This window comes from Neopelma chrysocephalum, unplaced genomic scaffold, assembly GCF_003984885.1.
Source record: "Neopelma chrysocephalum unplaced genomic scaffold, ASM398488v2 Primary Assembly neopelma1_119, whole genome shotgun sequence".
In the NCBI taxonomy this organism is placed as follows: domain Eukaryota; kingdom Metazoa; phylum Chordata; class Aves; order Passeriformes; family Pipridae; genus Neopelma; species Neopelma chrysocephalum.
Window position 1 is genome coordinate 6,699,061 of NW_020897781.1, and position 24,078 is coordinate 6,723,138.

At 43.3% G+C, this 24,078-nt stretch overlaps 1 protein-coding gene across 4 annotated transcripts in view; it reads right to left on the reverse strand.

Annotated features, from left to right (window-relative positions):
• Positions 1-16,803, reverse strand: part of TSHZ2 (teashirt zinc finger homeobox 2) — a 221,427-nt gene extending 204,624 nt beyond the window's left edge. For 3 of the 4 annotated variants that reach the window (XR_003536529.1, XM_027697418.1, XM_027697417.1), the window contains exon 1: positions 3,914-4,832. Coding sequence is in view for 3 of the 4 variants with exons in the window: in XM_027697418.1 (XP_027553219.1) it covers positions 3,914-4,175 (262 nt within the window). In the remaining variant the exon portion in view is untranslated. Of the gene's footprint in view, positions 1-3,913; positions 4,833-16,040 lie in introns of those variants that run through there. The other variant, XM_027697419.1, reaches the window with a different exon arrangement.
• Between the last annotated feature and the right edge of the window lie 7,275 nt (positions 16,804-24,078).

The following is a 24,078-nucleotide window of genomic DNA, read 5'->3' on the forward strand; positions in this document are numbered from 1 at the left end:
ATCAGAAATTCCTTGCTGAGCCAGCTCTGCTAATAATTTTTGTTCTAAATCACAGAAAAACCTGTGAAATGTAATCATGTCCATACTTTTGTCCTCTGCAAATACCTGGAAGATGAAATTAAATCTTACAAAGGGTAATCCATCTCTTCCTCGATCACTCCAAGACAGAGGGAGCAGCCAGAGCGCTGGTTTTGCTGGGTTTGTGTGAACTCCTGTTACACACCAAGGCCACAGGCTGGGAATCTGGGATCTGCCACTCCAGATGGGATTAGAAATCACTGTCACGTAGGAAACGTCTGGCTCTCAATGAAATTATCTTTGAGGGGTGGGTTTGTAAAGACACTTTCAGCACAAGTAGGAGAGGAGTGGAAAAGGGGCTGTGTGTAACTGTACAGCTGAGATCAAATTCAATTATAGCTGAGAATTTGCAGCATTTCCAGTGAACTCTTTCCCTCAGTGAGCACCACGTTGGTTACTCAGCCTCTTCAGCTCCAGAGTTTATTGACTCCTGCAGACTGATGACTCCTTAGGACACGTTTTACAAAGCAGAAGGTGGCACAGGGCCGTGCAGATGCCACCGTGTGCCCCGCAGACACGTTTCAAAATAACTGTGCCCGGTCCCAGTGACGCAGGATGACTGTGCTGGGTGGCAGCACCACGGGGCCACTGCAGCACATTGTCCCCACGGGCACAGGCAGGTTGTGACAACCACGGGCACAGACCCAGCACATCAAAATCCCAAGGGATTTTCTCTTCCCTGAGAGTGGACCTCCAGCCTCTGCTCTTGAAAAACCACTCACTTCAGTCTTACCATGCTTTTTTACCTAATTGGCAGAGAGAGAAGTAATTAAATGTAACAGAAACCAGGGCTTCCAAATGAAGATAGAATTTTTGAAGCCACAATTTCTATTACTTTTTATTACCTTTACCTATGGTTTATATGGCAAAGGTTCACAAAACAGATGCAGATGCTAAGCTGGATGGCTTAGTAAATGAAGTCAACTTCTGCAGAGAAAAGCAGAAGGAAGTTAGAAGACATGAGTGAATTCACTTTAATAGCCAAATGAAGTTTTGAGTCACTGCTGACTCAAGTAAAACTCCAGTTTAACACACCTCTAAAATATAACGTCTTCCAGATAAGACAGCAGTAATCCACTAACCAAATACACTCAGAAGAGAAAGGCAAATTCTGAGTAAGAGCACGAATATGAATCATTATTCTGATAATGTTTTTGTTATTATTTTTGCAGATGAATCTGAAAGCTCTTAGGACACAATTAAGTTACCACAGCCAATAAAGACAACAAGCAGAATCAAGGCAGATACTTTCTGCCTAGACACCGTGGTGATGGGCACATTAGAAATGAGGTAGATTAGATAGATGAACTAGACAGACACATCTAACTGTCCTCCAGTGCACTCATTTGTTTGACAGCCTGGAAAATGCCAACATTCCTGGGATTAAATGAAAATAGAAAATTGCATTTTCACTGTAAAGTATACACAGAACTTTGCTATGTCAGATTCTCTTTGTTAAAACAAACCAGGGCCTGACCACGTCCTCCCAGAGAGACCCAAAGCATAATAAGATAAATGACACAGTAACCAAGGCACAACCAGCTGAGAGCCCTTGGGTTGCTACCCTTGTACCCAGGGTATTAGTGAAGCAATAATGACCTGCACACACTTTGATACTCTAATTTTTCCTGAGCTAAACAACACCAAAAATGCTAAACTGCCCATCTTACACTGCTTGATATCATATTTCTTTTATCCATGACTTGGAGCTGCTTTACCTTTACGGGCTGCTCAAACAATTTTTGTTCCGTGGTGCCTTTTCCCCCCACTTTGATCTTCAAGAAAGTAAAAGTAAACAAATACCTTTCGATACAAAAAATAAAGAACAACAACAACTGGAGTGACTCTCCCCAGAGGTTTCTGGCCCAGGTTGCAGCCGTATTGCTGAGGCTTTTCCTCCAGCTCTGGGAGCACACAGTGACACACGGGCAGCACTTGTGCTCACATTCAGCAGCTCCCAGTGCCGGGCCCTGTGCTCCAGAGCTGAGCTGGGTTTGGCAGGGAGCACTCTGGATCCTGCTCCTGCCCACTCCAGCTCTGACAGCAGCCCCGGGAGCTGAGCGACGTCCCGGTGCTGCCGGGGAGAACAGAATCCAGCTCCTTGTGACAGTTTTCCCCACACAACATCACAATCAGCCAAACACATTTGTAATCTACTGCAGCTGGTGTTTCTATAATTGATAGAGATATAAAAGCCCTTTTTGCTAAAGTTGTACTTTTGTATTTTTTTTTTCTTGGGGGAGTTGTGAGAAAGCAGCTACAAAAAGCAAGCTTTAAATCTCAGATAATGTAGCTCCCTTTAGAATCCCAAGCTTAAAGCAAGTAGTTACGAGTTTTAGCAATGCAAAAAAATGGGAGCTAAAAACAAACATTTATTTTACTTGACGTAGCAAAACAGTGGATTAAAAAGTTAAATCAATGCACCGTCTGAATGGTTCCTGCTGTAGCTGCAATTTCAAATGAAATAAGAATGTTATAAAAACTCGCCCATATTAGGCACATTTGGAAATGTCTCCTTGTAACTGTTCTTTAAGTGTTCTGTCTATGAGCACTAACAGGTCACTGCACAGGAAATGCAAAAATATGTTACATTTTAATCAGGGCATATAAAACACTGTCTAGAATGTTACATTGCCCTTGGGAATCTGTAGTAAGTAGGGGAACTTTTACAAAGTCCAGGTCACTCTCCCCATTACATCACTGTTAAAAAAAAATATTATTAGGTTAAATTATAGAGATGTCATGTATTAGAACTTTCCCAGTTGTAGGATGATGGCTAAGAGATGATTATTTCCTTGGAGAAACTCATAATCACTCCCTTGTTCCCCTGTACATACTTTGTATATTGAAAATAGTGCATTCTAACCGAAGCAAAATGTTTCCAAACAATTACAATGAATGAAGGCAAATATGAGACTGTTCTCACTACATACTCACTGTAACAACAAATTTCAGCACTTTACCCTAACATACAAACAGAAATTGAAAACCTGCCTGGTTGTACCTCATAGGTGATAAAAAATGAAAGAAGGGATTTTAGCAGACATGTTTGGGAATGATTAAGGTAAAATGTCCCTAATCCAAACAAGTGGAAACCCAGATGTTGATGGCATCATAACATTCCTCTGCCTCCTCGCAACTCTTTCTCCAAATGATTTACCTCTGTTTAAGCAAAATCACAAGTTTGCTAAATCTTTAATAAGTCCACAGAAACAGCAAAAGAATAATGCAGGGGTGACTGTTTTCTAGATTACCATTGTCAGGATTTTACTTATTAAATATACAAATGCCGGAGGTGACACAAAACGGTACAATATCCTGAAGGCAACCTGCTCTGCCGAGCCTGGCTCAAGTTTTGTCGCTGACTTTCAGATAGAAAGATTTGATTTATAGAAAAAATGTCCCACAGGGCAGCAAGTGAAATAAAATAAATCCCCTGCCCATAGTAAAACCGAGTGAGAGCCTCGGGGGCCCATGGCAGGTACCCACAGAGCGACAGAGGGACTAGTCCCTCTGCGATGGGCATGTTGTGGCAGGAGAACTCAGGCTCTCAGACTAACAGGCCCTTTTTATCTAAACAGATATCTGTGGTTGAAACTCCTGGCGTGAGTCTTTGTCTTGTCTCTGAGCTGCTTTTGTACCACAGCTACTCAACTGCCAGTAACATCCACATGCTGTTCACCCTGACCCACCTGCGGCCGTGCCCCGGCCCCCCACACCCTCCCCACCAGCTGACTGGCTCCCCCACCTCACACACTAACACCTCTCAACAGCCCTGTATATACTATATCTTGTTATAAATTCTATGTGACTTCCATCAACTTCAGTGCACTACCTGAGCTCTTCAGTCCTCCTGTTCGACTCTCGCCAGCCAAGCTGCAGCCTCGCGCCTCAGTGCCGCCATCTTCTCCCGACTCCCAGCCGGGGATCAAAGTTTGCCTCATTTCGATGGATTTTTGCACCCCTCTTGGGCTGCCTGCTCCATGGTTGGGGACAGGACCGCACCACTGCCATTTAACGGGCATGAGGGGCACAGCTCTGGTGAATTTTAAGCTGTATTTTTCACTTTTTCCCCACAGAAGAAGGTCCCACCTCATGAGCGCCAGGCCCACCGCGACATGGCGGCCCCTCACGCCGGGGGCTCCCACCCCAACCCGTCAGCGGCCCTGCGGTCCCTGTTCCCCAGCTGAGGTGCATTGGTTTCCTGCACAATCCATCCCCTCCATGAGGAATGGATGTGTGCAGGCTTTGGAAAAACCAGTTGAGGAACACTGGGAGCTGCACCTGTGGAACTGCGCTGGCTTCAGTTCCTAGGTCTCGATCTGGATGCGCTCACTGCACCAGCTAATGCTGAACACTGCGCTCTGCGTCGACTGGGCAACAGTCAAGATCACATTTTTACCACTGTTTTCTATGGATATTTGTTAATGCCATGCTCTCTACCCCTCCTTGTCCATGTTCAGCTCCCTAAATTTCCCTCTTTCCAACCTCAGGGCCTGGGGTCCAGCTCAACAGACCTTTTCCTCATTCCTTGACTGCTCGGACCCATCGCTGCCCCTGCAGCAGGAAAAGCAATTGTCCTACTTATCCCCAGCTCAAATGTTTTTTAAGGGAATGCAATTGGAAAAGAGAAACCAAGAACAGAGCATGCGTGGTGGAGATGGCACGTTGGAGAATGCTGTGTCACCTTCTAAAAATTCTTTGGCAACAGCAACTTTTAGGCTTTATAAGTCAGACAAATTTGGGTGGATTTTCTCAGGGAAAGCAGAAGATATCTCTGAAAAATGTTCACGTCACTGCCAGAAAGCTCAGTGGTCCCACAGCTTTGAAATAAACCCTGATGAACGTCTTCTAATTTTTTGCCAAATAACATCCTACCCTAAATTACAGGAAGAACATTTTAGGAAAGAAAACACAGATTTTAATAATGGAAATGGTTGCTTTGAGCAGCTCAGAAGTGGAAACATTAGAACCAGCAGAAATGAAACCTCTCAACAGGAAACCCCAAACAATCTGGACTATAGGAATTGTTGAGCCCACGATACAGATGTTGTTGCTGTGCCCAGGGCTATCCAGTGCTCCCACATCCATACAACACAGCTCTCAAGGCCCCTGCTGATTTTTTGTTCCTTTCAAGATCTTCTTTATTTTTTTTTGCCCCTTTTGGTTATCACTTAGCTGAACTTCTACCACAGATGAAGGTGCTGAGCCCTGAGCATCAGCGTTGTCCACTTGTTCTGCCCCATCCACAGCATGTTGCCCCTCCAGTTCAGGCAATCCATCCAGCAAGAGGGATCATCAGACCAAATCAACAAAATAAATCTACAATTCTGAACACAGAAAAGGTTGATGACTTGCATTGTCTTATTTGAGCTGTTTTTTCTCATGCTGAAGTAAAACAATAACCAGGCGAGGCTACAAATCCCAGATCTGAGTCCCTGATTCAGCCAGAGGGGCCCTTGGCCATAAATTTCAGCACAGACTTAAAAATTGATAGAACTCCTTTTTAATCATCAAGTATTCAGCTGTTCATTACTGATATATGCTTTAATGACATGCCTTTAAATTTTGGTCTAGTTTTAAAATACAGTTCCCTCAAATTCCACAGCGAATCCAGTGTTGTGAAATGGAGCCCTGCAATTTTGTTCAAGTGCTTTTTCAGTTCTAAGGTCTATTTGAAATACAAAATTTAAGGAGTTTGCTATGTCAGGTGACGTTTTGTTAGCTTCTGACAAGAGAAAATATTTAATACCCTCATTTTTTTTCCCCCTGCTCTGAATATTAGTTTAATTGTCACAAATAATTAAACGCTTATGAGTAAGAGACATCTTCAGACATTTTGACAATACATATTAAGAGACACTTTAAGGCAAATCTGCACAGATCGGCTTTTATTTGTTATGCTAAACGATGATGCATCCTGATTGCATTTGTTCCTTATTTGTGTGTGCAACAGGAGACGTACTGTGAATGATCTGTAAGGAATAAAATGACAGTATTTGACAGGCTAGGAAATGTCTGGGCAAGGATACAGGATAAGGAACCCTGAAAGGGCATTGTTTATGGAGGGGCAATGGGTAGAGACACTCCCTTCAATCTAAGGCAAAGAAAGGCGCCAACAACTAAATTACAGTTAATAACAGTAAGAAATAAACATAAATTACGTATACAAGGCTCAAGCTCAAGGACTTTGGACCACTAAAAATATATATTATTATATCAATTATCAAAGAGAGACAAATTCCCATCCTGGGAATTTGCATATGAACTTTAATAACCTACTATTCAGAAACAGAGGCAAGCATTAATTTCCACATGAAAAGGAGCCATGGGAGAGCTTCCCAAGTCCCCAGCTCCAGAGAAAGCCCTACCTGGTGATTCAGCACCAAACGCTCTGGCCTCTGCTCAACAGGGTAGCAGGTGGTCTCCCAGGTATGGCAGATTAGCCCTATATTCCCTAAGATTTATTCTGAGTTCCTGTCAATATAATGGCTGAAATGACCATTCCTGAAAGGTAATACCATGTGAAAATAGCATAAACAATCCTTAATGAATCCACAGGCTGTTACTGGCATCATATTTCTTCTACAGGCAATACATACATCTCCAGTTTAGAAAACCAGCACTGCCCTTGATCGAAGCCCAACAATTCCAGTTTACACAAGACAGGGAACTGAGGAAGGTCCATGGGAACTGCTTGGTGCTAAAAGCTTCTGAAAATTCAGGTTTCCCTTTAGCTGCCCATGTAAGGATTTAGACCCGTAACATCACAAGCTGAGCCTCAAACTCAGCGATTTCCAACCACCTCTGGCAGTCTGGGTGGAGGAAAATGTGTATGTCCTGTTTAGCTGCAATTAGAGCAGGTTTTACATATTTCTCAGGGCAATGCATTATATACAGACACATCCCAGGTCTGCCAGAGAAATGGAGAACAGTATATGAGGGGAAAAGTAACCATAACCAAATTCCCTGGTCCTGAAACTTCCCACTGGCCAAAAACGCATCTGAGGATAATTTAGGGAAAGCAAAAAACTTGATTACTCTGCCTAAAACTATTGCCTAGGAAAGCTCCCTTGGCTTGCCAACACAATTAACAGAGCTCTGCTTTTCCAAACTGTGAGTCTTCCCATTTTTGGGAGCTCCTGGACGTGAGCAACGTGCCTCTTCCTCCATCACAGGGAGGGTTCAATTCACCTTTCTGTAAAATGGGGAAAAATATTCTGCATCACTGGCTTTATTCTGAGGAGCACACAGCATCAATAAGAAATCCTTGGTAGAAAGGTGCTAAGTGTGAAGAAATATTGCTCCACTTCCTAACAAAGCACACAAATATGAGCAGGAACCACGCAGCTCATCAAAAGCACCAGAAAGCTTTTAATTTTTTTAGCATTTAATGCTAGTGATCAATATAACTACTTAGCTTCTTTCTCCTCTCACGTGCTAATTTAATGCTCCTTTGACTGTGCTTATATATGTTATGACATGGCTGAAAAACACACAAAAAAAATAATTTTGGTAGACCAATATACCAGTTAGCAAAAGGTTACGTTTCTTCGATACAAAACTGCACATCATAAAAAATCCAGCTCTTTCCTGTGAAATCCACTCCAACTGCAGGAAGTAAATGAGTTCTTCCTATATGTACAAAGAAAACTGCAGGCCTTACTAATTGTGGTGGTGATTCCCCGTGCGATTCACATGAAAATTATTTATATTTGGAAAATTCTGAGTCAAATTTTTTTACCAAAAAAAATCCGTCCTTCTGTCCAAGAGCAGGGCGAGTGATAGAAATAGGGTTGTTGTCTGCACACACCAAACTGCACCAATGTGAAGATTTTCATTCCCTCTAAGCAGAGCTTCACTAAAAAAAAAAAATATCATAGCTATCAAGGTATTTCAGCGAATTTAATTATTTTCATTAAAAACAAGAACTGTGTGCAGCTCCTTTTTTTTTTTCAATAGAAATTCTGCAGCGATTCCACATAAACAGACCCAATATCACTTCAGCGAAGTTGCTTTGGGAATATGTAACAGCCTTTTTTAAGTTATGAAAGCAATATTGAATGAGATTTACTACAATTTAAGATAAGTGGGTCTTAATTTTATATGAACAGAGAGACTTAAAAAGCAGGCAGGAAGAGTTCCAATTATATTGTGCTGGAATATTAGGCCCTGTGCAAAATTGCCCCTTTTCTCTTTTACATGCATAAAAACAAGCACAACAGGCTTTTCAATTAAATGAGCCTTTTGAGAGAGATGCAGGAAGAGCCAGAAAGCTCCTTAAAACTTTATTGCTTTTTATCTTTGTCAGGTAGGGCTGTGTATTAAAAATGACCTGTTCTTTCCTGTTCTATCCTTCCTGCAAGTTTTTTCTTCCTGTTTGATTCCCATCAATTTTAAGTTTCCCAATGAATGGAAGGGTAGATCCGGATTAGTTTTCTCCAAATACTGAATACTTTTGCTTTTCTACAGCCATGTAGAGCTCAGGATGTTTCCCATAGTCTCTTTAGCATCGGGAGTAACTTTAATGAGCCTCAGGATCATTAGACGAAAGCAGTTTACAGAACACAGGGAGGAAAGACACAGAAAGGAATGAGATACAGCTCTAATAGATACAAGCCATGGAGATGAAAGAAAGAAGTCAGCATCTCATTTGCATTAATACAATAAAAATACAGCATTAATGTTGCCAGTTGTAAATTTTTTTTTCAATAAAGTTCAGCCTGATTATATCTGGGAGAAGGTGGGCTGTGCATTCCTCATAGTATTTATCCTTTAAAGAACAGTTACTGGCTATTAACTCTCTGGATTTAATTGCCACTGAAAACAATCTCCACGAAACTTCAGTTGAAAGTCACTCCTCAAGAACCGATGGTCTGAGCTCTCCAAACTGCTTTGTTTATGGCAATACAAACCCAGAGCTGCAACTCACTCCACTCCACTCCATCATTATATTTTGTATTTTGTTTACTGGTGTTATCTGTGTGTACGTGTATAATTATACACACACACACCAGTTCAGCATCAGAATCACTCCAAAGCAATATTGCCAACCCTGTTTATCCAAAAATCACGATGCACAACCTCAAAAATCATGAGAGCAGCTGAAAACGATCAGATGTTGAAAACAGTCACTTTGAGAATCACAGCATTTTTCCTCTGGCATAAAACTTCAACCCTGAATGTTTTTGAGCTCCTTAGTTCTCCATAGCAAGGAGTTTTAAATTAATTTTCCTTTTAAAATGCATATTGGACACCTGCATAATTACCAGACTCCGGGAGCTGGAGGTTTAAAGAAAATAAACCCTAACAAAGGAGTTTCAGGGGACACCACTCCTAACAGCACAGTTCTGACATTTGGGCAAATATTGGTGGAATAATTAAAAACTGCCCTGAACAACTGAGCGTTCCAGGTTCATCCCTCTCCCAGACAGGTGCTTTCCTCTCCCTCTTGCAGGTATGGATGTGTGCATGCCTGGAAAGGATCCATTTCCCATACATTTAGGACTGTTTGTTCTATTTAGCTGTGGAATTTTACCAATACTTGGGACCATCAGGCGCTGCACGTTACAAACTATGTATTTTTCACAATCAAACCCTGTCATTTCGAAGCTATTGTTGTGCCTTTCTTTTTCCTAGGGCAAAGGGGGGAAACATTTCTTTTAGGGAAACAAAGATTCTCTTCATTTTTCTAAATGAAACACTTAATGCAACACTCAGATCAGAAGACCAGTTTTTCCACTTCTTTTTTTTGCCTGAAAAAGCTCACAAGTTAACGGATGAAAAGCCAGCAGCAGTTAAAGAGGGATGTGTAAATCTAATGGGAAACACTGTGATGTTTCTCCTTGAAACCTTAAAAAATACACAGCTCGCTGTCAAGGTAGTTCCGAGCTGCAGAAGCCGTTATTATAACATGGCAAAAATTACTCGGTGCCAAGATCCAACAGAAGTCACCTTAATGAGAAAGAACTGATTTTTGTCCCTAAAACCACACGGAACTTTTAGACTTTGGATTTGCAAAGCCATTTTCGTGCATTTACTCGAGAGCTGCTGCCCCTGTGCACAACGTTACCACCACACAGTAAAAAAGGATTCTTTAAAAGACCATCTCATCTACTGGTACCCAGAAACAGTGCTCAGTAATTAACACAGAGAGTGGAAACGTGATTGAGAAGTGAAGTTGGCCGAGCAAGCAAAATCTCTCAGTCATACAGACTTCAGAAAAGAATAGCATGTAAGCGTTAGGAACAGAATTTACAAACAGAACTCTCCCTGGATTTAAAGCTTAATGGGAGAATCTGGTCCCTCTTCAGAGGCAAAATGTTGGTAAAGGAACATATATCTTGAATTTTTTAGCTGATCAGCCCAGTGTTACATAGACAGTCCTCACACAGACCAGTCCCCCATTGAAGCAAAGTGCTGAGTAAGAACTGCAGAACTGGGCCCACTCTCATGTAAATTATTGCAATTAAATAGGTAATGAAAAATCACTGCTCTTGGATGAATGCAATGTAAGATTTCAGCTGAGAGTGTAATGTGTTTCCAGTTGACTCCTGTATCAGATTCAGAGACAAATGAAAATATCTCTCTGCTTGCATGAGCAGGCTTTAGAGGTAAAACTTCCCAAATGTTTTCATTTTGCAGAGAAGAGAGGAAAACAGAGGCTTATTTTAACAGCAAAGTCTGTAGGATCCCCCCTTTTTTAAGGCATAATGTGGCACAAACATTTCAACCCGAGAGGTATTAAATAGAATTTGAATAATTTGACTTTGCCTTTGCTAATAATACGTCATCCAGTGCAAGAACCAGGCCTTATTCTCCCCTCCACGAGCTGACATGGTATTTTTTTTACATTTGAGCTCTTAAGATCTGCACAATAGCTTAACACAATAAGTGTTTAGCCTCTGGTTCCAACTGTAATTGATAGAGTACAGTTCCATTCCCTCTGCTGCTGCTAAGTTGGGAATTGCAGCCACAGCAACTGACAGCTTTTTTTTCTCCCTGAGTCTGGAGTTGCTCTCTGGGAGCGATGTCCTCATCGGGTGGGAAGTAAAATGATGGGAGAAAAGCTCACCCTGGGCCTGTGCTCCAGAGGAACTCCAGAGACCTCTTCTAGGGGAAACAGTTCCTTGAGGTGAGTGCTACTAATGGAAGCAAAAATCAGGAGGAGAGAGCTCCAAAATCCTGCCAATTTGAAGAAAATGGGCTTTTCAGTCAGAGAGCACAGGAGAGGGTTTATGCAGAAGAATTTCTGACAATGAGCATGTTTTCAAAAGTGCTGTAAAATTGTGTCATTTACTGAAGGAAATGTCTTTTGTTTCACAGTCACTGGGGCTGAACTCTTGGGGAGTCCCACTCTTTACCCAGTGGTGATATACTGGGCTTTGATACGTGAGAGTAGAACTGAAATGAGGAAACAGGCACTAAACGTGAGTTCAAATTGTCCCATTCAGGCCTGAGTTCTGACACGGGAGAAAAAATTACAGATCAGCTTCGGGTTTAGGAGCCGATTCCAGAATTGAACGCAGATGGAGCCTAATTTTGGTGCCTCTTTAGTTGCAAAAGTACCTATTTTGGAATATATTTAATTAAGCAGGATTTAAAGGCTCCTCTTGTTTGTGAACACCTTGGCTTTTTTGTCATCTGTCAGCACCGTGATGTGCACAGTAAGTGAAAGGTTCTGAGGCATGAACTATTTAGGTGGGTTTGATGTGCACTTGCTTTTCTGGAGGATGTTTAAACAAAACAAGTGCTGCCATTTCTACAGTTTCATTCAGCACTGCTTGCTTGGAATCTGCTTCTATTTCCCCTGTTAGAAAGGATGCAAATTATACATGAACAGCCAAAACACTCTTGGTTATTAATAAATATATATATAAAAATATATATAAATATATATATGTGTATCTCTCGCTTCCTTTCGCCACAGAAATACACGTATCAAACATTGCTGGTCATTCACTCTGCTCTCTGCAGAAGCAGAATTTCACTTTCTAAATATGTTTCTTTCTAAATATGTTTTAAATAACCTTTACTACTAAGGTGCAAACTGCAGCTTTAAAGAACTCCCTGTAAACTGTCCTCTGCTCGCTGCTCTATGAGGACTCTTCCAAAACCAAAATCCTGTTATTCCGCAGCTCAAATAAACAGAATAAATGTGTCTGATATCTGTTTCTGCTGTACTTTTCCCGAGCTTTGGTTCTAAGATGGTCTATTGGGGCTGGGAGAGAAAGAAAAGAAGAAGTACAAAATTGCAGCCTGAAAGGGCGTTAAGTCCAGATTCCTCTTTACAGGCTTTAAAAAAGCAAACTAGCAATTCATGATCACAAAATAAAATATGCACATTTAAACAAGCTGCAGGGGAAAGGAGAGTTTAATCCAGTGAAATTGTGTTTGAAAGCTATTTCATACCCCTAGGAATAAAATCTGAATAGCAATTCTGCTTTGCTCCCACCCTTTTTCCACCCTTCTGTTAATATATTACCATTTGTTATGGAATCGTTACAAGACTTTTACCCCAGAGGTGGCTGCATTTCGTTGAAGGATGAAATACTTTCTGGGCCTGAGCCTCTTCTTACTCACAGGAGCAGGCAGTACTCACTGCAACTGCACTGATGCTGATAGTAAAGCTATTTGTGATTTGCACCTGAGCAAGAGAAGAATTAGGCCCAGAGTTTGTAAAGCCCTTTGTGATTCATTTGGGTGAAAGCTACAACACAAATGGGTTGTTTATTGTAAACACAAGTATGATACTAAAGCAGGCACCGATGCAAAGAGCTGCAAATATCTGCCTCAAGAACTATCGAAATGGGAATGACGATCTCAAAAAGGAATGATGATTCAGAAAAGATTCGGCCCTGCAAAGATCAAAATGCATTTGACATAGTTGCGGTGTTGACTTGAAATAAAGTGTCTTTAAAAGTGTAATCTGAGATCAAAATCCCCATCTTCAAACATAAATAGTGCCCCATTTATCCAATTACACTACCTAGTTTCATTACAATGGCCTGTAATATATTTCTTAGGAATACAAGGCTTAAAATTAATAATAGAAAAGGACAAAATTGCCATGTATATTCCTCTAGCTAGATTTTCATCGAGCAGCAGGACTTCACTTCTGATTCACTCGCTGGGTCTCTCTAACCTTTACATTATTCATTAATCAAACTAGAAACCTGCTTTCAAAGTCAGTGCATGGCAGTAATTATTTACAGTTGTGCATAGTATTTAATTTTAAGCAATGACAAAAGCAGGCATGTCCAGAATCATAAGGCTTATCATTTTTCTTCCCTTGGAGGTGAACTAGCTAAAGAAGCTAAAAGTTGCAAACTTCTCTTCAATATCTCTGCTGCCATCAAGACAAAATGCAGTGCAACTGATACCTTTGAACTTGCACAACTAAAAATAAATAAAAGTGAAAATTAAGTAATATATAATGTATTAACTCCTTTAAATAAACGGAATAAGGAGCTTTGCTATCAGCCTTGATGAGCGATTCATTTCTTAGTGCACAGTCTGTCTCCTGTCACTTTGAGGTATTTTTCACCATACAAAACAGAACCTCAGTACTATCCCTGAAAATGAAAGTCAGTTTTAAGAACTATATACAACAGGCACGTCTGCTCTTTGAAACCCCCTCTACCCCCCACAAACACACAAATACAACTTCAAAGCAGGAGAACTGCTGCAAATGTATAAACCTACTTCAAATAGTTCTGCTGGATGAAACTGGACTGCATTTGCAGTATTTTGCTCACCTGAAACAACATTGAGCTGAGGACAAATATAATCAAAGAAATGCACCACTGAAGAGCTATGCACACATTTTCTAATGAGAATGAGAAAGGAGACATCTAATTGTGGTCAGTCGAGTTTCTCCCTCGTCATTAAGATATTAAAAATACTGTAGTGTTCTGGATAAAAACACATCTTACTGTATCTCAGCAGGGAAATCCCAGGAAACAACAGCCTGGGCTCTGCTCGCAAAAATTGACTTACTCTGTAGCCCATGTTTCTAAAAAAGAACAGGCTGCCCCTTCCACAAAAGGATACTACACACACTCCAAGTGAAAATTCTACTTTGAAAACCAAATAAAATGAAGCCTCATACTCCTGACAGAGAGAGAAAAAAGGAGCAATTCTAGCACTGTCACTGTGATGATCGGCATCCATGAAAAAATAGCTATTTATCCTGCAAGTTGAAAACGTTAATGCCTTATTCAGATAAAACATCTTTGTGAATAAAACAATAATAGCAACTCATCGGAGAGTTCTCCTGAATACATATATATATATATATATATATATATGAATATGAATTTCTAGTGTAACTGTTATTTATGGTTTTAAACATAAATTTGGGATCTTTGCCTGTCAGGAATCACACCGGCAACCTGCATAGGTACATTCATTGATCACTTCCCAAAAGTCTCTGCCTGCAGACCATTGTCCTACACCTACAGGAATAACGGCAAAATATGGAAGTTTGTAAAAGTTCTGCGTGTCCCAGTTTCTCCGAAATGTCATTTACCTTTGCATGACTCCCAAGCACTACTTTTCAAAGTTTATTCAAGTGTGCCACTAAACTTGCCCATACATTTTGTCCCACATATCCTGTGCTACACCCAGAAAATATTTGGAAGTGGGAGGAAAAATGAACAAACCGTTTGTAAAGTAAAGATGTAAAATATGAGTTTTCTTTAAAGAACTAATCCGGTGAAGGACACAAAGGGAAAAAAGAAGGGAAAAATCCCGCCTACATTAAAAGCCAAACAAGATAATAATTGTGCATGTCTGGCTAAGAGAATCTAGAGGGCAAGCCTTACGTCATTGGCACTTGGGTTACCATGGTGAGTGATTTATTGATATATATCAAGAATGAATAGATCAAAGGCAGCAAGATGACAGGTGATCAATCAAATGTCAAATCAAAGCTGGCAATCAACTAGAAAGCTGATTTTTCAGTGGGTGGGTCTGGCAGAAGAAAAATGAACTTCCATATTGCGCTTCCCAGAAACAAAACCCCACCACACTATTAAAAAAAAATAAAAAGCAATTAAGCAGCCTGAAAGAAAACTCTTTGAAAAGATTTACTATACAGGCCCACTCATCTGTTTCTTTTTCTTGGCCCCCAAAAGAAAAAGAACACCCTACAACGACAAACAAAACACTTCCAAAGTTGCAAACTATTTTCTTCTGTTAAGGAAAAAAAAAATTAATAAATTGCAAAACCGCTTGGCATGTGCAAATATATAAACTGGGCTACAAAACAAAAGAAGGATTTGATTTGAAAATGTGGATTGTCTTCTAACAGTCAGAACGTTTCATTTTATTTCCTGTTGCAATTTTCACCACTGATGATCAAAGGCTGAACTTCCCCACCGGGTTCATCAGCAGAGAGAGTCCCTGTACTATTTCAGGCACACACAGCACACACGCACACACACACCCGGCCAGAACTGCCACCAGAAACACGGCGAAATAAAAGATTAAACACCCCGACCCACTTCGCGAAACACACGGATCAAAACCAAAAACCACCGGGAGGGGGAAAAATCAAGACAGAGGGAAAAATAAATATACGAAAGCGAGAAGGAAACGGGAGACTGGCTGCTTTCGGTTCGGGAAGGGGAAAGGGCAGGGGGAGAAGGGGAGCCGAGTGGGAGAAAGTTGGGGGGAAAAGTTTGGGCAGGGCAGGCTGGAGCGGGAGCGGCGGGAGCAGGGAGCGACCGGGGGAGCGGCGAGGGTGGAAGGGGACAGCCCATGTCAGAGTAAAGATCTTGGCAATAAGGAATGAAACTGGCTCCATGGAGTTACGGAGGGAAAGGGAGGGGGAGGGGGGATAAATAAATAAAGATCCAGCCCGGAAAAGCAAGGGTGACCCTAAATAATAATAAAGATGGGGGGTAGGATTGGAAGGAGTGGAGAGACAGAGGCTGTGTAAGTGGATGGCTTCTCCTTACCTGCAGCCCGTTTGGGTGCTTGCTGTTTCCTCCTTGGCATCGCTCTACTTTCTCCAATCTCACTTCTGTCCCCAGATCCGAGAGCCCTGAGACGCTCCTGAGCCGTGTTCCTCTGCCTCTCAGCTGCTTCCCCAGCACCCCCCTCAAGCCTCCCCTGCCCCCCTCCTTTCCACTTCACTGATAGGAACCTGTTTGGTTTTTATTTTATTTTACAGATCTAGGTTTCTTTCTTTCTTTCTCTCTCTCTCTCTCTTTTTTTTTTTTTTGTAGGCTTTTTTTTTTTTTTAACTGTTGCAACACTTGCTTTGCTTTGATTCAGACATCCAAGCTCAGGAGCAAATGAAAGGCGCCCACAGTGCCAAGAGAATGGTAATAAATAAATAACAAAATAGATATGTATATATTAAAAAAGGCAGCTCTGGAAAGACTGTGGGGCTGGCTGCTTCCTCCCTTCCCTGTCCTGCCCTCCTCCTCCTCCTCCTCGCAGAGCTGTATGGCGGAGCGGTGCCCGGGTGTGCGGTGTGTGTGTGTGTGCGTGTGTGTGTGCGCGGAGCGCTGCAGGTTCCGTGCTGTCAGATGCCAGGCAGTGAGTGATATGGGAGAGGACAGGGAGGCTTTGGATGGGAGGAAATCTGGGATCCGCACACACACGCGCGCACACGCACACCCGCGCTCGGGCACACGCACACACACACACACACACACACACACCCGCACACACACACACACACACCACACACACACACACACACATACAGGCAGGGCGAGGCGATGCCAGCAAACATCGATCCACCGAGCAAACTGAACATTAACAAACTCCTCCTCCGCGACCCGATGACAGGATGAAATGTGCTCCGCGCAGCCGGGCGGCAGCGCCGCTCATTAAAGAGACAGGGCGCCGGCACCGCGCCCGCGGGGCGACCCCGCCACCCCCGCCGGGACCACCCCCGCCGGCCGGGACCACCCCCCCTCCACGCTGGACCACCCCAACCCCACGCGGGACCATCCCCTCCCCACATGCCAGACCACCCCATACGTACATGGGACCATCCTCTCCCCAAGCGGGACCACCCCCCTTCCATGCGGGGCCACCCCCACCCCAGCGGGATCACCCCCCCACATGCGGGACCACCACACACACACACACGGGACCACCACCTCCTCCCGCAGGACCACCACCTTCCCACGCGGGAACACCCCCCTCCTGTGTAGGACCACCCCGCCTCTACACGCGGGACCACCACCCAAACACACCCAAACACACCCACGGGACCGCCCCCTCCCCACGCGGGTTCAGCCCCCGCGGCCCCGCAGGGTTCTCTTCCCAAGGGAGGGCGCTGCGGGGCCGGGGCGGCAGCGCCCTCCGCCCGCTGCCACCGGGACAGGCGGGACGCGGGCGGTTCCGGGAGAAAAAGAGGGATTTATGGCAATTGTCCCGCTGTGCGGGAGGATGCGCGGCGCTGCCTCGCGGCTCCGCGGGACCGTGGGGGCTTCCTCAGGTGCTTCCACCTGAAGAGGGCTCGGGACTGGGCACCGGCGGGACTGGGCACCGGTGAGTGCCTCCTCAGGTGCTTCCGGGGCTGGGTACCCGTGGATGCTCCCTCAGATGCTCCCGGGGCTGGGTGCCCGTGGATGCTCCCCCAGGTGCTCCCACCTGCGGAGGGCTCGGGGCCAGGGACCGGGTCCCTTCGCCATGCAGGTCTCCCTGCGCACCCCGGTGTTCCTGCGGAAGGAGCAGGGGGGGATCGGAGGGGTTGGACACAAATACAAAGTTCGGTGAAGTTCAGGTGAAATCCCAGGCAGCACCTGAGTCCCTTCTGAGCTCCCAGAGCGCTGCCCCCCTGTGAGCCCGGAGGGCAGGGTTGGTATGTCACAGTCAAGCTCCCTCTGATCCTCTAATTCCCTCTGGCGCCTGGATTTAGGGGGAGACAGGTATATCCATCAGGTGCTTCTGCATCCTCATGGAAAGCCAAATCTGCGTCCTGTCCAACCAACCAGAGCTTCTCACCCTTTCACAGACCCACCAAACTGTCAGGCCAAGGAAGGGCAGGTGACACTGGAGCTTTGAATAGTTTTGGTCCTTAACAGCTCCTGTTAATATCTTGAGGGTTTAAAAGTGATGTTGAGCTGAAAGAATGAATTAATTTCTATATGTTCAATGATAATTACTATAAAACCTCTTAGAAGTGGCTTTTCCAATACTCCATGGCTTAACCCCAGAGTTTGCCATGGGACTGAGTTCTTAGATGCTTTTTTTTTTCTGTTTTAGCATTTGTTCTCTTTCTAATGAAACTGTTGGGTTTAATAGGAATTATTTGCATCCCTCTCCAATCAATCTGCCAGAGCAGGCTCTGTTACAAAGCACCAGCAAGAGCCGCTGTGTTGTAGCCGGTGTCACTGGCCATGTGCAGCCCCGGCAGGGAGGGAGTGTCCACGGGCAGACCCCTAAGTGACCTCTGTATTTAGCAGCCTAACATGAGATTGTGTTTGTAAAAGTGTCCACCCAACTGATTTCACTTAAATTATTTGATAGCCTTCCCTGCACGAACTCTAGCAATTTTTATAAGCAATGTGAAAGTATTTATTGGTGCAGGCAAATGCTTAGTTTGAAAGATAAAATAGGATAACACTATCATAAAATACTCATTTTTCCACTTCTGCCTGGCATAACTCACCCAGGAGTGAAGAGCTGTGTTTGAATCAGTTGGAATTGCACAGCCCTCTCATCCCTGTGTGCAGCACATGTAAAACCCTGTCGGTGCACACCGGGGATTTCGGTTTGCCTGCAGTTCAGGCAGGTGGAAACACAGGGCCAAGAGGGGCCCCAGCATCTACAGCAGCAGGGCAATTATCCCTGCACTGGGATGAGAGGAAATGACACACTATCTGATTTGAAAAGTGCAGCACTGGACCTGGATGAGGTAGTTCAGGGACAGGGTGGCAAACTAGGATTTTCTTTTCACATTTCATGCTGCCTTGATCTGTGATTTTGAACCCTTCAGCTACCGCTTCCCAAATCAGAAAACTGCAGATACCTTTAGCTGGTTTTCTATTTCCTCTCCTCCCCGGCTGCACAGAAAGATGCTGCACCTCTGATAGATTGTTATAAAGACTTGTGTGTTAAATGCTGCTTTAACACAGTGATGTTTTATTAACAATTCTCCCAAACTGTGGGACACGATATAATAATGTGTTGGGACACTTGCATCGGACAGGGAGGAAAAGGAAATGACAGAGTCCCCTCATATTTTAACCTCTCCATCTGGGATCTGCTGCTCTCGTGCAAGTTGAAAAGATCCAAGCTCTAGATGTAAGCAGAGCTGCAGTTCAGTGCAGTCTGGGTTCAGCAAGTAGCAGCTATTGTTCTCCAGAGTCATGGCTTAAATCCAAATGCTACACACTGGGTATGGTATTTGTATCAGTGGCATTTTCAGCCTCAACATGCAAGATGAGAAAGTCACTGTTTTAAATGGTTACTCCTTTGGGAAGGGGAAATTGAGAAGATGGACTTGTGAGCAGAGCAGTAGTGAGATGGCACCCTATCCTCGGTGATAAATGGGAGCATTAACAAGGCTTGGTCGAGAGGAACCCTACAGATTTATGGCTTCCTGTCTCCACCAGCAGATGCCATTATGGCTGACAGAACAGAATGCCTTTCAAGAGGGAACTGGGGTGGGATTATGGAGAAGGGGAAAAAAAGCAAGCAGGGTCTGGTGTCCATTTTTATCCACTGGGCAGAATTGGCTGATAGGTTTGAATAGAGCTGAAACTACACGGCGTGTGTGTGCTCCCTGCTCCTGTTATTTATAACTAAGTTGGTGAAGGTCATTTAGCATCTCTTTTAGCACAGGAAGAACCCATAATATTTACTGAAAGCATTTTTGCACTCTTGAAAATTAGAGATAATAAAACGAACGGATAGCACTGGAGGCTTCCTTGGCTTATCCAATGGAATAATCTTGATGGGTGCCTAATGTTTACTTTGGAAATGCAGCAAATGATTCTGAAGCTATATTGAATTTTATCTATTTTTATTACATTGCAGAATAATATTTCTCTTTCCTGACAAAATGTTATGACCAGTAATAGCAATGGCAGTTATGCATGTTCAAAAAAGAGTAATCAAATCTTATGCTTCAGGGCATGAGCTGAATTCCCCACTGGGATCCAGGAGGAATTTTTTCCCCCCAAATATAGCAATATACAATCAAGTAGGTGTGTTCTTAGAGATTTTTCAATTTCTTTGTCAGGTGCAGATTACATGGAACGACAGTGCGATGTGGGACTGTGAAAATCCTCTCTTGCTACAGCTTTGGGGTGGTTTGGGTTTTTCAAAATTGTGTGTGTGATTTGTTGTGTGTTGCAGTAAAGTTTACAGACATTTTTGTGCACAATAAAGGGCCAAATGTGCTTCGTGTACCTGACTTTGATGACAGTTCCCATCCTGAGTAGTCACAACAAGCTCAGCTACGTTACTTGAAGTGTTTTATCTTACTTATTCTTGTTGTCTGTCTTTCTTTCAGTGCTATGCCGATAATTAAACATGGGGATTTTTTTTCTTTCCTTCTTTTTTTTCCTCTGTAAGTCCTATATACGTAGGTGCACAACTCATCTTGAATGAAATTCGCAGTGTTGATGACCCCTTTCACGCTTTGCCTACCACTTTAGGGAAAGGAAAAATGGAAATTCTGACAAGTTCTACAAACAAACAAAAAAAAAGAGACATTATTTGGATTTGATAAATAAAACTATTTCATTATGTAGTGATGTTGCCAGTTAATGACATTGTCAGCTTCAGTGTTTACTTCCTTCTTATTCAGAATTATTGGGAGAAAAAATATTTAAAAAAGGAATTGGGATTACAGCAATTTTGAAAGAATCAACTTGGTGGACAGACTGAAGATTCCTTAGAGGAAATAGGGTGTGTTGGGAAGTGATCTGCAGTTCTCCCTGCCCAGTGACAGCATTAGCTGTGTTTGTTCCATTGGGGCACATTTGACCCACACGATGCAGATCCAACAATCCCTGTGGCTGATCCCCTCTAGTGGCTTTGCTGTAGAGAACTTTGTCCTACTATTGAAAGCTTTTGGGAAACCTGTTTCTTTTTATGGTGTTCTCAGATAAAATAGAGAACAGTTCATTTCCTTCCTCTTTGCAGCAGTTTTTAACATATTTGCAGACGTTTTACATCCCCTCCCCAAACCACCCCAGTTCCTTCAGTCATTCCTTGTACGTCATGTTCCCTGGGCCTGGCACTCAGCTCATTGCTCTGGGGCTGGACAACACATGTCTCAAAGTGCAACTTTGAGTGAAACTGGATGTTGTGTTGTGTTTTAAATCTTCCCAGCACCCAGTGGGATTACTTCACATGTCTAACATATGACACCCCTGTTTACATGTCCCAGTTTGACATACGCCCTTTTTGCAACAGCATGACACTGTTGACTCATGTGCAGCTTCTGATTCACTGCAACCCCAGCTGCTTTCTTGCAGAACTGCCTTGTAATCAGTTGTCCCCATCCTATATTTGAACAGTTGATTATGCATCAGTGACAACTTTGCACTGATTCATCTTGAATTGCATCCTATTTTTTTCAGACTGTTCCTGCAATTTGTCAGGATCATTCTGTATTACAATGCTGCCTTCAAAGGCTGTTGCTGTTCCCCCAGTTTGGTACCATCTGCAGATATCCTGCAAAATATTTTCTGTTCCACATTCTAAGACTTTTAATAAAAGTATTGGATATTGCTGGGCCCAGGATACACTCCAGACATTATTCTAGTCTGAGAATGGGCCATGAAGGTACAATTTTGGAGTATGATTTTCCTACCTCTTCCAGACACCTGCAATGTCATCTGGAGGATGTGTCACCCAGGCAACCAGAGACAGGACAAGAGGAACCGGCCTCAAACTGCTCCAGGGGAGGTTCAGGTTGGACATTAGGAGGAATTCCTTCATGGAAAGGGTGGTCAGGCATTGGAAGGGGCTGCCCAGGGAGGTGGTGGAGTCCCCATCCCTGGAGGTGTCCAAGGAATGCCTGGACATGGCACTCAGTGCTCTGGGCTGGGGGACAAGGTGGGGATCGGGCACAGCTTGGATTTCATGATCCTGGAGGGCTTTTCCAACCTCAGTGATTCTGGGATTCTATATCCTGTAGCTGATTCTATATCACTTATGTGAGACTGTCATGTGAGACAGTGGTAGAAGCTCACAGAAGTCAAGATATTTGACTTCCCTGTCCACAAAGCCTGTCACACTGTGGAATGAGATTAAGTAGAGTGGACATTGTTTATCCCCATGGAGTGAGATGAGGCAGGCTTGACATAATTTATCCAAAATAAACTCATGTTGTGGTGTCTCCAAAAATCTTATTCTATGTTCTTATGGCTACTTTGATTATTTTATTCCAGCACTTTCCTATGAAGAGCAGGTGAGATGACCCAGTGGTCCCTTCCCTCCCTTCCCTCTGAAAGACAGTTGCTGTATTTCCACTGGTCTGAGTCTTCTGGAAACCACTGTTGCTCCACAAGATTTCAGGGATGGTCACTGGTAGTTCTGAGCCTCTTGTAGGATGCTTTTAATGGCCTGACCTTATCTCTGTGCTCTCAAAGTGCTTTTGAAACTCTTCCTCCTCCTGCAGCCACAGCTCTCACTCCTCTGCCCCTGGCCTTGATTATTTTTGCAATCTGATCACAGCTGATTCCTGGAGCGAAGATGAAAGTAAAAAAGGCTTTCTTAGGGTGATCTGTCAGAGCTTTCTCTCTTTGCTGAGTGACAGATGTAATCTTTCCTGGGTCTTTTCCTGCATAGAGAAGGCACTTACCAAACACTTTCTTCTTATTATGTTCCTTCTGGTTGTATCTCATTTTGTGACTTTCTCTTTGTAATTTTTTCCCTGCGTGTTCATGGTCACTGTAAGGAACTAAGATAAGTCTTTTCTGCACATTTTCACATTTAGAAAAAACACTCATTTGTTTATAGAATATATATTTAGGATTTTTTTGGGTAAAAATAGTCCTTGCCACGCAATAGAACAGTCCTTTTACCTACAAAAGGGTAAAACAGCAGCTTTGGGTCTTTTTCCCCTTTTCAGGCATTTCTCTGCACACAGATCAGTTACTCCAGTTTGGAGGGGTGAGAGGCAAGGTTCAATTTCCCCTCCTGGGATGAAATCCTGATATTGCTGATAATTTATACTTTTGAGTCAGGCAGCACTTCCAGAGCCCCTTGCCTTCTAAACATCAGCTAAAGGATTCACTCTCTGGCTGCAAAACAGGCATTTGAGTTTGAACTCCCACCTAACTGCAAAAAAATAATTTTTTGGGGCCAAGCAACAAGGATTTGAAAGAGTGCAGGGGTTTGCAGAGCTCTGGCTGCAGCCACCTTCTCCAGCCACATCTGTGGTTCATCTCCCACCCCGATGTCATGAGCCGAAGGTTCCCGTCCGACCTCGCTCCGGACCCTGCCCACACCTCACCCTGCATTTCTGAACCATGACATCCTATTCCCACAACCCGTAACTCAGCCCTGCAAACCCACTGCAGACTGAAACAGCCTGCAAGCTTTCAGTTTAGGAACCGAATTGTCTTTCTTTAAATCACAACAAATCTCCAGTTTAAAAAAACCGCAGTAAACGCACCGAAATAAGCACAGCAACCCTGTAATATCGTTTCCCCCAAAAACCAGCAAAAGCAGCTGATTAAATTAGTTTGATCTAAAACTTGTTCATGCTGCAATCCAGAAACCTCTTATTTTCTTCAGTGAATATTAAGCTCCTAATCAGCAGGCACTTGGACTTTATTCTCTTTTCTGAAAAATAGCAACATCGTTAGAATATTTTAAAATAATAACAATTAGCTGGGACTGAGCAGGAAATGGACTTTAGTCTTCAAAGAGTCCTTGGAAAAAGACCTAATTTAAAACTAGAAAAACTGAGAACTGTCATTTTTAGGGGGGGAAAGCAACATGAAGAAGGCAGTGTTCTTCCAACACTTTATTCTTAAAATACCCTGTTCCATTGAAAAAATATGTTTTAAT